This window comes from Lissotriton helveticus, chromosome 8 (assembly GCF_964261635.1).
Source record: "Lissotriton helveticus chromosome 8, aLisHel1.1, whole genome shotgun sequence".
Lineage (NCBI taxonomy): Eukaryota > Metazoa > Chordata > Amphibia > Caudata > Salamandridae > Lissotriton > Lissotriton helveticus.
Genome location: NC_136069.1, coordinates 348,495,482 through 348,513,764, shown reverse-complemented (window position 1 = coordinate 348,513,764; position 18,283 = coordinate 348,495,482). Strand labels below are relative to the sequence as shown.

The 18,283-nt window shown below is 48.1% G+C and overlaps 1 protein-coding gene across 1 annotated transcript in view; it reads right to left on the bottom strand.

Moving 5' to 3' along the window:
* The window catches only part of MTUS2 (microtubule associated scaffold protein 2), a 1,701,731-nt gene that overhangs the window by 40,431 nt on the left and 1,643,017 nt on the right, over positions 1-18,283 (bottom strand). Inside the window, exon 16 of the mRNA XM_078657132.1 lies at positions 3,947-4,045. Coding sequence (XP_078513258.1) covers positions 3,947-4,045 — 99 coding nt within the window. The remainder of the gene's footprint in view (positions 1-3,946; positions 4,046-18,283) is intronic.

Sequence of the window (18,283 nt, the reverse complement as noted above, 5' to 3'; positions counted from 1 at the left end):
TGACGGTAAGAGCAAATTTACCCTTGGCTTGGCCTTCTGATGGATACTGGAGTAAATATGCGAGTGCAGCTGAAGCTGCTGCTGTGGTGGTGGTTGGCGAGGTTCTTCAATAAGCCTAAAGAATATCTATGTTTTTGAGATGCCTGGGCTGATGGACAGTGGATTTATAATTTGTTTTACACTCACGTTTGTGTATAACCTAACATGTGTGAGCAGGTTTTGCCCACATCACTTGTTCCTGCCAGCACATTACCATGTGTTTCAGAATATTAGGACCATATTTTTGACCCCAGTTGTGTCGCGCTTGCACCATACAACGTGGTACATGCACAACGCAACTCAAAGATGAGGTTATAGTGGCTTCATAAATCTTGAGGAAAGCAATGCAGCGCAAATCACTGCATTGCCTTACTATGCACTAGGGAGGCCTTCCATGGGCATTGTGTGGGTGTTCCCACGCAACTCCCATGGTGTTTGACGCATTCCCGAATCTACCAGAACCAGTATGCCTGGGAATGCACCAAAAAGATACACCTTCGCTGGAGAGGCGTAATGAATGAGGAGAAATATCTTCATTTCACCTCAATACTTCCTCTTTCTATGTGTGCCACATTCTGCAGCACACATAAATAGAGGAATATGCCTCAAAGGATTGTTTTTGTGCAGGAAGGTGCTCCTTCCTGCAAAAGAACAATCCTGCATGCTACACAGGTACCCTTGCACAATGGTGCAAGGGTGCCTGAATTGGCACTTGGCAGCCAAAACGGCGCCAGGGCAGGGGAAAAGGCAGGAATGTGCTGTGTTCTTTTAAATTCCTGTCCTTTCCCTGTCATGCAGTGCAGCACAGCAAGGTAACCTGCGTGACAAATCTCATAAACATGCCCCTCTGTGTTGATGCCCTCTGGGCTGCACAGGGCAGGGCAGAACCACTGCACTGTTCCCTTTATCCTAATTTAGGATATGGGTCTGAGTTCTCCAGTTTTTTGGGGTAGATTCTGATCAGATGATTACTCACCCTGTGAGACCAGAGCACTTTTCTGTGTGTTCATTACCCCAAGAATTCAGCCCCTGAAAAAGATTCCTGGTGGCTGGAGAACTATGTACTTTCAGGAAACGCCTCAATAATTCATGCAGGTTTTTTAAGTGCAGAATACAATCAATGCTGCCAGAAGCAAACCTGCCACTGACACACAACAGTGATAAGGGCAACAACATGATTTCCTCTTGTCATACATAGAGCGAATAATTACAAATTAGCAGTTTTATTTTTCCTTCTAGGATCTGCATTTGCCAGCCTCACAGACAAACCTGAACCTCTATGAATTAAGGTACACCGCTAAACCTCTAAGATTCTACACTTAATCTCTATAAACTAAGGTTCTGCCCATAATCTCTACAAATTAAATTTCAACTCTAAACCCCTATAACAAAGCTTTAACTGTGAACTCCTATAAAGCAAGGTTCATCAATTGCAGGGGTTCTACATTTCTAAATCCACAATCAACATTCAAGCCAAATTGTTGGAAGCCTACCAGAGGGGCTTGCTGGGATTATTTTACGATAAACAGAAAGGAAATCCTGTAAAATGGCTGGGTGGGCTGTGAGAATGGGCTTGGGATTCGAGTAGGAGTTACAAACAACCCCAGGTTAGTAACCCCTATCATAACATCTTTCCACCAACCAGCTCCTCAGAACTCAGCTAGGCTTGAAGAAAATAGGAAGTATCCACCTGGAAGATGAAGGAGGACTGGATTATTTCTCCACTGTAACCAAGGCCACAGAAATGTGCTTAAGAATTGGCTCTGCTTTTTGAAGCCATTGAACGTATATGACTCCCTATCTATCCGTCATACAATTGTTGTGATGATAAAGCTGTACCATGTACGCCCGCATGGGTATACAACCTTTACCACGCAACTTTTACAACGACCTACCATTACCACGCAATTTTTACAACGCAGGATCCATTACAACGCATACCATTACCACGCATGTATTTACAACGCATGTACCTTTACAACGCATACCATTACAACGTAAGTATTGGTAAGTATATCATTTTATTAAAAATATTATAAGTTTGCGTTTTTGGGTAAAGGGGTATTTTTAGGGTTCAGGGTCAGTTTTGGGTTTTTGGGTAAAGGGGTATTTTTAGGGTTCAGGGTCAGTTTTGGGTTTTTGGGTAAAGGGGTATTTTTAGGGTTCAGGCTCAGTTTTGGGTTTTTGGGTAAAGGGGTATTTTTAGGGTTCAGGGTCAGTTTTCAGTTTTTGGGTAAAGGGGTATTTTTAGGGTTTAGGGTCAGTTTTCAGTTTTTAATTAAATTAAATTAAAAAAAATATTATATACTTACCAATACTTACGTTGTAATTGTATGCGTTGTAAAGGTATATGCGTTGTAAATACATGCGTGGTAATGGTACTTCGTTGTAATATATCATGCGTTGTAAAAATTGCGTGGTAATGGTAGGCGTGGTAAAAGTATGCGTTGTAACGTCATACATCCGCCAGCATGTGACTGATGTACAGTATGGTCTTTTTGAGCAAAGTTAATAAAAGGATTTAAATAAAAAAAAAGAAAAAAAAAAGAATTTGCCCTGCTGGCCTCTAGTTGTCCCAGAATCATATAGGGCAAGAGAACTGTGCTGGACCTCTTGCTAGAGTGATTGATTGCGATTGTACCCCATCAACGTGATCTCCTGGAAGACTCCCCTAGCAATTTGGGATCGCTAGGATTAAATTATGACTTGGAGTATGATATCTAACACCTATAAAAAGTAGAAACTTGGTAATTTGTTCACCTCTTAATGACTAGGGCAAAGCGCCAGGGCTTGTGGTTGGTCCCTCTTAAAGCTTTCAGGTGGGATATTCAAGGCTACAGTAGGGCAGTTAAAATCAAATGTCCTACCATATGGAGCACTTATCATCTACAATCTTGCTTTGTCCATTGGAGGATGTTGCACTCAAAAAAAGTGGTTCATGGGTTTAAATATGGTTTGACAGGATACTGGGATGCCCACCAGGTCAGTCGAGGCCGTGGTCTCCAAATCCCCTGGTGATGGACAGCTCTCCATATTTAGAGTCCTTTCTCTACCTGCCGTGGATTGTGATGCCTTCAGTGCATATGCCAGTGTGGTGGATGCACAGAAGGCAGAGCAGAAGCCGAGCCCAAAACAATCTCAATGTGGGAGAATGTTTTGGTGCATTTATTGCCCAAGATGAAGTGGTATAAAAAACCCTATATTACAGGGTACCTTGAAATAGATGAATAATTTCATGGTTGCTTGTGAAATACACATTGCAATCATTATCATACAAATTTCATCATCATAATGACAACCCCTTAATAACTTGGTACAGCTTTAACATTGTCAGGACTACTAGGGTTATGCAGCATCGTGGAGCAAATTATGCAGCAAGGTTATCTAAATTCTCCACCACAAATCAACTAACACAACCCATATGCAAGTCCATTTGATGCTTTAAATCAATGAAACTATGTACTAGCAATTCATAATTTACTCCTCCCAATATCATCTCTGTGACCTGACACGTGCCAGCATCATTCGTGCATTGACACTGAAGGGAAATGCCATTTGTGCATATCACACAGTGGATAAGGTTTGTTCAGCAGGAACTGCAGGCAGCTGTCTAGAGTAGACGTCCCAATCACAAAGGTCTCAGAAGCACGTGGAAAAAAGACATCAAACTATTATTTACGGCAAAGTCTTTACCTATGGGGTTATTGAAAATCTGGAAGGGGTAGCAGTTCTAGGGCAGGTTGCTTTCGTTTTTATCCTCTTCGTTTACACGTAGAATATATATGTTTTACAGAGCAGTAAACAATGTAGGATAGAGCAAAGACATCCTTAAGTGTCACAGTTTACCGTACAATACAGATTTACGGTAAGCATGTTTTATGTTTACAGTAAGAAGTTGATTGCTTACCTGGAACTGCTCATCAGTGCTCTTCCTCAGTGCTTCCTCAAAGCGCTTTGCTCGGTCCCTTAGAGAATGGCTTTGGAATGTCAGGGTATCAACCTGGTCCTGCCAAGAACAGTAAAAAGGCAGATTAGAGGCCTGGGCACAAGTGCTTCAACAGGTCCTGCTCTAATTTGGATAATTTCCATTTTTCAAGTACGCTCATTTTTCGCCACAAACTGTGCATAATTGCACAACGTGGCATAAAAATCAAATTTCATGAATTTCTGCGTAACAAGCGTTATTCAAAATTACACGAGAGTACACTAGAATAACAGAAATTTTGCACTGGACAATTTAAATGCATTTCTAAAGAATGAAGTCAATATACATACCGGTATAATTTTAAAGCAAGCAGAAACAGAAGAATCTCTATCACAGATAAACAGATCAGAGTTCTAACTAGCCAACCCACATTTAATAACCATCACAAACTGTGGATTCATAAGGCACACAGTAAACCTGTTTATCATTATTTAGTAGGAAAAAAAGTGCTAAAATATAACTGTAACAATCATTTGCAATGCAATAGGTCTCGCATGTGCGAGAGTTTAAGCTATTGGCATTGTAAATGACAATGCTTTTTATTTATGTTTTAAAAACCAACACATCAATAAAAGGCATTGCCATTTACAATGCCAATAGCTCAAACTCTCACAAATTCGAGACCTATTGCATTGCAAATGCTAGTTTACTGCGGCCGGGCCCACCTTGGCTCCCACTTTGTTGTTTGTTAATAGTTTCTTTAGCATTTCTCAGGGAAGTTGTAGGGACAACGGTGTGATTTAAGCTGCCGGGAACCTGATCTCAAATGTGATAGGACCAGAAGTTTTTTTTAAAAAGCATTGCTAAATCGTGTGCTCGCTGCTGCTGCAGCAGCCCAATTATGCGAGCTGGGAACCCGCGCTGGCTCCTGCCTGGCCTAGCTGCAGGAATAGCAAAATGGCTGGACAGAGTGTGGCCCTTGGAGTGCCCAGTGGTGCCACTGGCCCCTGCGTCCCAGGCCACAGAATGAAAGGGTCTGCGGGGTAATAACATTCGGAGGCACTTTAAGTTGCAGATAAGCGGCTGGGCCAGGTGCCAGACAGGTGTGGGGGCAGTCCGGCTTCCTGGAGTCACTGGTGGCTTACTGGTGTCCTCAACCGGAGGTGGAGCTGGGAGGCGGGGCCAGGCATCTAAAAAACAGCCTCAGCACAGGTAGCGGGCAATTGCTGTTTGACTGCCGCGCGGACCTGGCTTGTTAGCGCTGCGTTGTTTTAAATCTGTTTGTGCCTTCAGAATTATTTGTAGCACTCACTCCGAATCGCGTTTATATGTTTTTAAAACTTAAAGTCCTACGCGCTTGCCGTACCCCTCTCACTCGTCCAGCTCCCCACCTTAGGCTTTATCCAATCGGCCGGCAGGAGGTGGAGCTTGGAGGCGGGGTCAGGCATCTAAAAAACAGCCTCAGCACAGGTAGCGGGCAATTGCTGTTTGACTGCCACGCGGACCTGGCTTGTTAGCGCTGCGTTGTTTTAAATCTGTTTGTGTCTTCAGAATTATTTGTAGCACTCACTCCGAATCGCGTTTATATGTTTTTAAAACTTGAAGTCCTAATCGCTTGCCGCACCCCCCTCACTCATCCAGCTCCCCACCTTAGGCCTTATCCAATCGGCCGGCAGGAGGTGGAGCTTGGAGGCGGGGCCAGGCATCTAAAAAACAGCCCCAGCACAGGTAGCGGGCAATTGCTGTTTGACTGCCGCGCAGACCTGGCTTGTTAGCGCTGCGTTGTTTTAAATCTGTTTGTGCCTTCAGAATTATTTGTAGCACTCACTCCGAATCGCGTTTATATGTTTTTTAAAACTTGAAGTCCTACTCACTTGCCGCACCCCTCTCACTCGTCCAGCTCTCCACCTTAGGCCTCATCCAATCGGCCGGCAGGAGGTGGCGCTTGGAGGCGGGGCCAGGCATCTAAAAAACAGCCTCAGCACAGTTAGCGGGCAATTGCTGTTTGACTGCCGCGCGGACCTGGCTTGTTAGCGCTGCGATGTTTTAAATCTGTTTGTGCCTTCAGAATTATTTGTAGCACTCACTCCGAATCGTGTTTATATGTTTTTAAAACTTGAAGTCCTACTCACTTGCCGCACCCCTCTCACTCGTCCAGCTCACCACCTTAGGCCTCATCCAATCGGCCGGCAGGAGGTGGAGCTTGGATGCGGGGCCAGGCATAAATGCCCACCATAGCGCGGAGGAGTAGCGGGCGGGCGCGCCAAAGGCAAGCCCGTCTGCGCCCATCTGCACCCGTCGGAGCCCTACCGGGCCCAGGGGCCAAGGATGCTGCTCAATCCATTATCTATTCCCCTGAAGCACTCCGAGCGCTCACATCACAGTCATCCTATCTGGACCTGTCGACATACGATTGCATCCGTACGAATGGCATTTTGTCAGAACAGGCGCGCCTTCCAGTTCCCTCTCCCCTTTCCGCCTTAAATAATGAGACCACCCTTCGGGTTTTCTATTTGAATACCCGTTCTTTGGTAAAACATCAGCTGGACATCTTCTGGTTGTTAGCATTGGAAAAACCAGATGCCCTTCTAATCACCGAAACTTGGCTTACTGAGGACTCCTCACCGGATATTTTGGCGGCCCTCCCCTCAGACTACTACATTCTAGCAGCCAACCGGCCCGCAGGGAAGAAGGGCGGGGGTGTTGCGGCCATTATACACAAAAATTACAAATTTGACACAATGACCTCCCTCGAACTACCACAGGTCGAGAATTTGGTCATTACTCTAGACACTAACACCAGATCTCTCGTGTTGGTGCTCCTATACCGCCCACCCCAACATATGCCCTCTTTTCCACTTGTGTTAAGCGAACAAATCGCCAACCTGGCCATGAACCACACAAGGGTCCTGCTCATAGGCGATTTCAACCACTGGCTCAATGACACCTTTAGAGGACCACATGCCATGGAACTTTCCGATCTGCTTTCCAACCTAAATCTGCTCCAGCACATGTGTTCTTCTACCCATACTAAAGGACATGCGCTGGATCAAATCTGGACCCACAATCTTACCTTATCTGTAAGTTCTATCTCCCCCTGTATATGGTCAGATCATCATCTGATTGATTTTACGGTTACCTTAATCGGCAGAATCAAGCCCCCTATAGTGCCTGGTGGCTTGACCAGAAAGTGGCGAACCATCGATAAAAACAACTTTATTAACACTCTAGCCTGCACTGCCCCTATTCTTAACCCTGATGTTAACTCTATGGAACTGGTCATCGCAGACTGGTTGTTGTCGGCCAGTGACATACACGCCCCTCTCACTACATTCTCTCGGGCCAGACATTCTGATGCCCATAAGTGGTTCACCAGCGATCTAAAGAACCAAAAACTCATCCTCCGTCAGGTTGGGAGGAAATGGAGGCGCCACTACCTAAGTGCAGACAGGCAGCAATACCTGCTAGTACGTAACGTTTATAAAAAATCGACCCTAACAGCCAAAGCCGCCTTCTTCTCTGCAAAAATTTTGAACGCCGAAAACAAATCAAAGGAGATCTTCCGCATTGTGAACGACCTGAGCTGCGATAAGAGAATCTTGCCCACCTTAGCTCCAACGCAAGAACTGTGCGACTCCCTGAACAACTTTTTTCTAGGTAAAATTGCTAATATAAAGGCGAGTATTCCACCCACGGCCAACAGGGATTTACTGGACGACATATCCAGAAATCCCTCTCGCCTGAGTCACTTGTCAGGCATCTGTCCCGACAAGCTACCACACCTTCTGACCCGTGTCAAATCTGGCTCCCCCAGCGATCATTGCCCTCCCCCAGTCCTAAGTGAGGTCTTCTCTGCACTACCCCATACTATTCTCCCTTTTCTGAATGAGTCCTTTAGTACAGGGGAGGTACCCACCACCTTTAAAAATGCCACGGTTATCCCATTGTTAAAAAAACCTGGGGCCGATCCCTCAAATCCCGCCAACTACCGCCCCATTTCCCTTTTACCCTACCCAGCTAAAATCATGGAGACTCATGCGACCAGCTGTCTTTCTAATTTCATAGAACAATCCAACTACCTGGAGCCTAACCAAGCTGGTTTCCGACCCGCACATTCAACAGAATCAGTCATCCTTGCGGTTCTGGACACACTAAGAGCCAACGCGGATAAGGGGACCTCCCAGGCGCTGGTCCTCCTGGACCTGTCGGCAGCGTTCGACACGGTTGATCATAACATCTTAATGAACCATGTCGAGCAGGCAAGTAACCAAGGCCCTGCCTATAACTGGGTTAAGTCCTTCCTTACAGGTAGAACCCAAACAGTAAGCCTCGGCGCATTTACGGCCCCCAAAGTACTCATATCGTGTGGGGTCCCACAGGGTTCTTCCCTATCCCTTCTGTTGTTTAACTTGTACCTTAGGCCCCTGCTCCACTCACTAAAGGACAGAAAAGTCACTTTCTTCAACTATGCCGACGATCTCCAGCTGATTTTTAACTTGGATTCCCCTGACTCGGCCACGGAATTCAAAACCACGATGCTCTTTATCCAACATTGGATGAACCTCAACCATCTTAAACTTAACACTGGCAAGACCGAATTGGTACTGCCAGGGAAAAGTGACATCAGCTGGGGCCCACATTTCTGGCCTATGGACTTTGGACCTCTCCCATCCCTTCGCCCTCTGTGAAGAGTCTTGGGGTTACTATAAACGCCGACCTCTCTCTCAGAGGCCAAGTGGGCTCAGTGGTGTCCACTAGTCTCTTCCAATTGAGAAAATCAGAAAGATTTCTCACCTACTGACCCACGCAGCCCTTGTGCAGGCGGTATTAGCGCTGGTCCTGTCCCGCCTTGACTTCTCAAATGCTCTTTATATAGGCCTGCCACTATATTTGCTTAACCGGCTCCAAATAGTACAGAACCAAGCGGCAAGGTTTATCTATAAACAACCGAGATGGCAATCAGCCCGGCCCTGTCTGCAAAAACTCCACTGGTTGCCGATGGAGCAACGGGCCACTTTCAAAGCCAGCTGCCTCTCTTTCAAGGCGCTGCACTGCAAAAGCCCTAAGTTTATCAACGACATGATCATAAAGCATGTTCCTAATAGCAACCTTCGCTCCTCTCACCTACAGTCCACCCCAGCCATCAAACTCAAGAGACAGGGAGATAGCAATTTCTCCTACCTAGCGCCTAAACTTTGGAACTCACTCCCACTGTCAATTAGGATCTGCAACAATCTGCTATGGTTCAGAAAAGCCCTGGAAAACTTGGCTGTTTAAACAAGCATACTAACTACCTGCACGCCACACAATCATTCAGCATCAGCGCCATAAACCTTTGGTGACCGTGCGCTTTACAGGCTTCTGTTAACATAACATAATATAACCATTTATCTGTCTTCGAGCAGGCACATTAATTATTTATCCAGATGGGTCGAAATACTCAAGTATTCCGTAAACAAGGAGCAACACTCCTCTTAGAGCAGCCACTTCTAATTTCTTGTATTCAGCAGACAAACCTGCACCATCTATACACCCCTCCTTTTATCTATGTTCGATACAAACACAATAGGTTTTTAAAAAACAGTTGTGTGAAATAAGGACATGGAGTGAAATTCAGATCATATTTCAGTGTGATTACAAAGAGCACAGTGGTAGCATGAGCTTTTCTTCTTCCTGGCACCATTACCTTTGTACGTGTCACAGTGTTGCAATACACGTAACAGTGTGTGCTTTACTAAAAGGCCCATCCAGCACTTTATATAGGGGATTGGCACGTTTCTAAGCACAACCTATTGTGGATAAACTACATGGGACCTCGTACGACAAAGTCATTTGCCCAGGCTCAGACTATTTGTCAACTGCGTGACTTGGTCGAAGGGAACTGTCTGATTTGGTACAAAGCACCGGCACCATCTGTGAATGAAGCATGTTGGGTATGTCGAATCTCATAAATGTGGCTTGAAACTACCTGACTCCAGTCTTTTGTTGAACTAAAGTTGCGTGGTCACTTCTTTTCATCTGCCTCTCTCTCTGACAAATACAGCTTAGACTTCCTTATTTTGGCCACATAATATTATCTTGGGCTCCTGAAGGAAGCGCATGTTTGGTTCCACACACCGCCTTTCAGCCCCTAAGCTAATATTAACGTGAAACAAATCAAGTCTTTTTTATTAGCAAAGTGAGCCTGCTTTTTAAAAAATATAGGGCCCTATTATGATGGCGGACGGACTTGCGTCCGTCCGCCACCTCTGCGTAAGAGGGACCGTCCGCATGGGCAGCGGCGGTCCCTCCACGGCAATTAGGATGTGACCGCCACCCTGGCGGTCACATCCTGTATTTTTTACATTGCGGCGGGTGCTGCTTCAAGCAGCACCCGCCGCAATGTAATAAATGAAAGCAGTGCATTTGCATGCACAAAGCGGCAGGCACCGCGCGGTGCCTGCCGCTTCGTGCACGCAAAGGCAGGGGGGTACCATAGGTACCCCCCATGTGCACCCCCCACCCCACCTTCACCCAGGGGGCCCGCTACGGGCCCCCGAGGTGAAGATCCACATGCTTTTCCTCGGCGAAGAATCCGCCGCGGAAAAGCATGTTTGCACAGCCATCCTAATATGTCTAGCGGTGTCTGAGAGACACCGCCACCATATTAGGCCTATTCCGCCGCGGTTGTAAGCCAACACCGGCGGAAAAGCGGCCGACAGAAACCAGGACCCACCAGCCATCCTAATGTGGCGGTGGGTCTTTGGTGGGTCCGCAGAGGATTTTCCGCATCCTCCGGGCCGGCGGTGGCTTCCGCCGGCCCGGAGGATGCGGAAAATCCTCCATCGTACTGTGCCCCATAGTGTGCGTATGTGTGTGTGCGTGCGCGCGGATGTGTGTGATTGAAAGAATGCATATTGTGGCAAACCAATTGGACGTTTTTATCAGAATCGTTTTGTAGGAAGTAAATCATTCCCTTGGCTGTGCCTGTTAGGCTCAGAGGCACGTCACAACCTCTTGCTTTGTTTTCTGGTTGTAAAAGTGTTTGCAAGGCGAGGTGGGAGTATCACAATATTTCACACCGGGAATAAATATTTAGCAAACAAAGGTTTACACTACATGAGAAACAAAAAATGGAAATGTGTCTGAGGCAAGGTGTGCACTCAGCTTCTGCAGGACGCTGCGAGGATTCAGTTGGTCAGGAGTGAAATATTGCACGGGTCTGGTAGTTATGAGCCTTTCATGCATATCTGTCAAATGGCGGTTTACGATCTGCTGTTTTGTTTTTCAAGTACAAATGAAAATGCTTTGTAAAAATGCATTTCATGTCGGTACCTAGAATGCATTTTTACGATGCTTTTTCATTTGTACTTAAACAAGCATTTACAATGCAACGGTCTCGCCTTTGCAAAAGTTAGAGCTATTGGCATTGTTAATGACAACATTTTTATTTATCTGTTGGTTTTGAAAACAGATAAATAAATGGCATTGCCATTTACAATGTCAATAGCTTAATCTCTCGCAAATGCGAGACCTATTGCATTTGCGCACACACACACACACACACACACACACACACACACACACACACAGCCACACACACACACAGAGCCCCACACACACACCTATTGTATTGTATCTAGAAAGTACAGCCTAAATAAGCACATGAACAGGAAGGCTGCTTTTACCACACCAGCTTCCATTCCTGCCTGCTTTCTTTACAACCTAGTGCAACTGGGCATTTTAGTGTGATTTTCTAAACTGACACAACCAAAGACTACAACTCCCTGAATACAGCAGAATGTAAAAACAGGTGTGCATATGTTGGCACTTGAACACTCTGCTGTTTGGGCTGCCCTTAATATGCCCACGCACCAGCGAGGAGCCAGGTGAGGTCAGGCAGACCCCTCGCGCGGAAATGGGGACAGGCAGAGCTGGGGTTGTAGGTCAGTGGGGCATGTGGTGCTGAGGTACAGGCAGCGCTGGGGGTCATGAACTCAGGCAAGGCCTAGGTGGGCAGGTGATGGAGAGGGACAGGCCGTATCCCGGAAATAGGCAGAGCGCGGGAAACCACAGACCTGGGGTATGAAGGGCTGAACTGATGTCTAATCAGTACTAGAGAACCAGCAGGGGGCGCTAAACAGCCAAGACCGAGAACAGGTGGTCTTGGTGGCCAGGCAGGAATGGTGAAAGACATAGCAGAAGACAGGCAGCTCTGGGTGGACAGCAGTTATAAAAACACAGGCGGAGAAAGCAGTACTAGAGCCAGGTGGGCAGTGGGAGCGAGGAGGGCGGTGGGAGTATGAGAGACAGACAGGGCGGAGTGCTGGAGGGTTAAGGGCAGGGGGGTTTGGGTGGACAGGGAGGGCTGTAGTAACAGACGGGGCGGGCAGGGATGGAAACACAGGCACAGCTGAAGGCAGGGCAGGGTGGACGTGCGGGACAGGCAGGGCTGGGAACAATCAGGCCTATATTGGCAGGTGGAGGTGAAGGCATAGACAGGATTGAAGGGAGAGGCAGGACTGTGACGTATGCGGGGCAGGCAGGTCTGGGGCCAAGCAGGTCTACTTGGACCGGCGTGTGAGTGTGGACGGGCAGGGCTGTAGGCGCGGCTGAGCCGGGCGATGAAGGACTAGCTCTGAAATGCTTTGCAGTGAGGGGTCTCTGCAGGTTAATGAGCTGACATGATTAAAGCTGACCATTTGTAATGTGTCTGAACCCCTGTGCACAGCCTGGAAAAGGTTAATGTGCTAAATAAGACTGCCCCTGACTCTCACCCCTGCACCTGCCCTCTCACGGGAGAGAGGAGAGCAAAGAGCGAGGCGGGAGGGAGGAGAGCAAAGAGCGAGGCAAGAGAGAGAGAGCGAGGGAAGAGGGTGGAGAGGGAGAGGGTGAAGGAAGAATGAAGGGGCGAGACATGACTTGTTTCATGTTTCATCAAAACATATTCTCCACGAACGTCCCAGCATTCCAGTTTACTTGCATTTTTAATGTTTTGCCTTTGTAGTTAAAAGCATGGTATTCTGTGCCACTGATTTCGATTGCAACCATTTACAAATATCGACTTGGTTCTTTCAACCCTGCCAAAATTAGAAGCGGGTAACATGATATTTTCAAGCAGCAATGTGCGGGGCACTGACCTCAACCAGGGACTTGAAGCCACAAAGCAGAGAGAAGCAGCTTTAAAGCAGAGAGATCCGGTTATAGACATGTAATAGCCATTATGTGCCAAACTATTCTCCCCCACCTACGGACACACACACTCATATATCACTGTTGCAACTAGCTGTCGGTGCACGACTTACCTTTGGTGTTACGATGCACAAGCAGTCCATTGCTCTGGCATAGCAGCGACTTGCCCGCACATCACAGTAGTTGTCGGTACATCGGAGACTCCTTCAGCAAACGATAAACTGAGTGCAAGGCTGGTCATCAGAGGCAGCCAGCGGGCTTGGCAAGTTCCCGCTCTGACCTAGACGTCTGACCTAGACGCGGAAACCCAATTTCATCATCTGAGCACCAGCTCCGAAGATGTAAGCACCCCAAACCATGCTCCTAAGCCACGTTATTTTCTAATTATCGCTGTTTAAAAGGCTAAACCAGGCAGATGACAATTCAGTCCATGCCGGTTCACAACTGCTGCCTGGGAGCCCTAGCTATGTATAGAACTGCAGGTCAGACCTTCTGTTACAGCAGCGCAAGCTTCCCTGGCAAATCCATGCCCAGTGCCCATCATGTCCAGCGGAGGAACTGTCGGAGTTTAGACTCCCTGACCATTTGGTACTTGGCAACTCTGCTAAAATTGACAACTAGCTGTTGAATGTCAATTCATTTTGTTCTCTTGGCACCCAGGTTCAGTTTCGATCTGGCGACCTTAGGTGAAAGGATCCGTGACACTGAACAGATCTGCTGAGGACTGTTTTCGGAGCAGGCTCTAAACGTATTCAATGCCGGGGCTGGCTGAGTTACCGTTCAGCTGGTCAAAGCATTTTTTAACCAGAACGAAACCGCCAAAAGGCCATTGGGATTTCCAGTTCATCTGCTATAAATCGTGGAAGGGACCTACAACATTAAATATGACCGGGAACCCCAATGAACGCTAAGCCGGACTGACACAAGCCTAGCTGTGGCGGTCGCCGTTCTGAGGAGCGGGTGCAGGAAATGGACGGCGGGTACACAGCTAAATCATCTAGAAGATTGACTGCACGTACATGTTTAAAAGCTTGACATCAGCCGACGAGGCCTCGTGAAAGTAATAGACTCGCACAGCACCCTAGGGGGGAGCAAGGGAAGATGCCCGCAAACCGCAAAGAGAAAACAAGCAAAGTTAGAGCTATTGGCATTGCTCATGACATTTCTTTTTTTTATTTTTTTACTTATAAATTAATGGCATTGTTATTTACATTGCCAACAGCTCTCTCAGCCCACACAGCCCTCACAGCTCTCACAGCCCACACAGCTCTCACAGCCCACACAGCTCTCACAGCTCACAGCCCACAGCTCTCACAGCCCACACAGCCCACACAGCCCACACAGCCCTCACAGCCCACAGCTCTCACAGCTCTCACAGCCCACACAGCTATCACAGCCCACACAGCTATCACAGCCCACACAGCCCACACAGCCCACACAGCTCTCACAGCCCACACAGCTCTCACAGCCCACACAGCTCTCACAGCCCACACAGCCCTCACAGCCCTCACAGCCCTCACAGCCCACACAGCCCTCACAGCCCACACAGCCCTCACAGCCCACACAGCTCTCACAGCCCACACAGCTCTCACAGCCCACACAGCTCTCACAGCCCACACTATGCTGCTGTCTCTAAGAGAAGCACTTCCCAAATTCAAAACAGATCTCAGTTTCAGAGATTCATTCCCCAAATGCAACTACAGACATGTGCTTTCCCAAGGAAATATAGTGCAATAATGAAACAAGCATTTACAAGTGGGGCCGGAGACACGGACAGCGGGAGGGGGGGCAGTAACGGGCTCACGGACAGCGGGAGGGGGGAGGGGGAAGGAACGGACAGCGGGAGGGGGGGGCGGAAAAGTAACGGACAGCGGGAGGGGGGGCGGGAAAGGAACGGACAGCGGGAGGGGGCAAGGAAGGAATAAGGTTAATTATATTAAAACTTGAACGGGCCTGGTCAAAGAATGCTTTACAAGCGAACAGTCTTTTGCTTAAAGCACCAAAATGATCGATGCTAGAGGTTGCTTCACATTCAATCCATTTCAAAAAGCAATTCTGATTAATGCCAGTGATTTCCTCCCAGCGTCCACGTTGCTGTTCAGTGCAAGACAGAGGGTCATAGCGTAAGTGAGCAATCACTTAGGCAAAACCTAAAAAGGTATGATAACAAGTATAAAACTGAGCGTGTGAAAATAAGTGTGGGCTTCTTCCCCACTTGTTTATTTTTTAACCACATGCCTTTTACTCCCCCGGGCATTTCCCCAGTAGGCTGGAGCCCCTTGAGGCAGGTTAGGAAGCCAAGGCAGCTCCTGGTGTCTGTCACTTTCCATGGCTCCCTAAGGTCAATTGCAGCAGGCACAGGAGGCTTCAGAGAGAGAAAGAGAGGGAGGGAGGAGGGAGGGGGGTAGCGGGAAAGCCACCAGAGAGGCAGAAGTGCTAGAGGAGAGAGTGTGAATGGATGAATGAATGAATGGAAATAATGAGCTTGCTGGAGGGCAGTGGCTGGTGTGAGCATTTTTGCCAGGGCTGCTCCTGGGTCCCCAGTACAGCCCTGGCCCCTCGCCTGTTCTCTGCCAGTCCTTTCCCCCGTGCCGGCTTCTGTTAAGCTGCCCTGTTCGGGGCCAGTAACACCGGAGGCGGGTTGCCTTTTCCCAGCCCTGCAGAGCCTGGCAGCAAGGTGGCGCCCTGGCTGGCTGCCAAGAGCTCACAGAAGGTTTCGGCGGGACAAAGCTGTAATCCGCCCTGCTCCACATGAAAGAAGGCCCGTGGCATCGGATGAAATAATTCTGCACGGGGCGGAGAGGCAGGAAAGGGAGTGCGCCGCCCTGTCCAGAATGGCTTCGAAGCGCCCACACAAAACAGCCAACAAAAAGGGTTAATATTACACCTAGGTCTGACAGGTGCAAACACGAGCTGCACGAGTCAACAAACATGGAGGCCGCTGAGGGAACAATAGGCACCCCCACCCCTCCCCCTGCAGGCGAACGCTCCTGGCAGAGGGGGAAAGTTTGAAAACTCCGCCAGCGTTCCATTCGAATCCCCTCTGTGCCCGGGCATCAAGCTGCCTTTCTCCCCGCCCCGAGGAGCCCGCAGAATCCTCTTTTCAAGCTTACTGTGGTAACATGTCCCTCTGATCCTCTTGAAAGTGTACTGTACGCCCTCTGACGAAAGGGAAACTTTAAATATGTTGATAAATCATGTATATCCAAATCTAACCCAAGCGCTCAGGGCTCCCTCGAACCCCAGCTACCTGTAACACGTATATAAACAGAGTCAGTTGACATAATTCAATGGCCACAGTTTATTTCAATTATTTAATGCAAAAACCAGAGTCCTCGCAACGGATACTGATAATAAACGTGTTGTTATATTTAATAAATTCACAGATTCCAGTTATCGCTCATAAAACGACCAGGGTATGTGGAAACACTCAAACGCTCAATCCCCCACAAAACTACAGCTCCCATAAGGCAACTCAGTGGACCGATGAATAGCGGACATCTTTGGGCAGTGGCCCATGACTGACCGAGTCAATGTTCATAGTCCATCTCCTCGGGGCCCAAATCAGAATAGGACCAAACACAAGATTCATATATAAAAAAAAGCCATTGAAGGGAGAGTTTCAAACTCGTGCTCGGTGTTCAGCGTTAGATGTCAATAACATCAAGCACAGGCCCAGGATCGAAGGAGACCAATAAACAACAAGCCCCCTACGAGGACACGGACAGCGGGGGGGGGGGACGGAGAGCGGGAGGGGGGGGGCGGGAACGGAGAGCGGGAGGGCGGGAACGGAGAGCGGGAGAATCCCTCGGCCACTTTTTGTTTGCATGACGGCAGGAGTATCAGGACCGAAGTACATTTCTGCACGCGCCATCTGGAGCTCGCGACCTCTTTCCAGGAACGATCAAGCGCCACCTGACCTCACAGAGCTCTCTCCCTGTAGAAATGTTTGCATAGTCTGTAGGCAGCGGAAAGGATACATTCCGCTCAGCAATCTACTCACTAAAGAGCTTCGTTATGTGTACATTCTTCATGGTATACGTTTCAGACCCCTCCCCAGAAACACAGGCAGACGTCTACTAGTTATACCAAAGAGAAAGTTAAAGTCGAGTTCACAAGAGCTGCTGGTGTGCAGAGGCGAAGCCTGCGTCTGGCCCTCCCTCTTGGCATGTGTACAGGCAGTAAATCTGCCACGGGCTCGCCTACGTGAAGCAGAGATGTGGCGGCATGGACTCTTTCAAACACTCGGACATGTGTGCGCCCCTCATGGCCCAGGCGCAGCTGACAGGACGAGTATATGGAAACCAGGGAAAGTGGGGGGCGGCGGCGGCAGCAATAGACATAGTGCTAATTAAACAGGCGAAATTCAGCCATTCCCCACCAAAATGTTACTTCGCGCAAATTACGCAAACTATTGTATTGATTAACCATATTTTTTCGATTTCGAAATTCCATGAAAAATGTCACTAAATGTGACTTTCAAAATGAAATGTAAATAGCCAACTTCTTGCATCACTTGTTTAACTGAGAACGCATCTTGCGTTAAAAAGACTCGTAAAATACCAGCGGGAGCCTGGTTCACAGGGACATTTTCTACTCAAACCTGGTATCACCCGATACATTGTTGCGCCCACCATTGATGTGTGTGTGACCGTGTACTACGGTCCCACAGTCCCCAAATACACTGACATGATAAGAAGCCAGGAGACTGAAAACGGTTTTGGATTTATAAAGCAGAGACTGACTGATATGGTATAGTAAGGCCATAATACATATGTTAGTTCTGTACGCTACGCTAGTCAAAATCCATGCGGCCACTCGAATGTTATTTGGGACAAGTGTACTAATACATGGACATTCCCACATATTGTTTACAGTGCAATGGACAAACCTCATGTGCTCATCATATCACAATCAAACTTCAACAAGCACCTACGAGGACACAGGGGGCGGGAGAGGACACGGACGGCGGGAGGGGGGCGGGAGAGGACACGAACGGCGGGAGGGGGGCGGGAGAGGACACGGACGGCGGGAGGGGGGCGGGAGAGGACACGGACGGCGGGAGGGGGCGGGAGAGGACACGGACGGCGGGAGGGGGGCGAGAGAGGACACGGACGGCGGGAGGGGTGCGGGAGATAACACGGACGG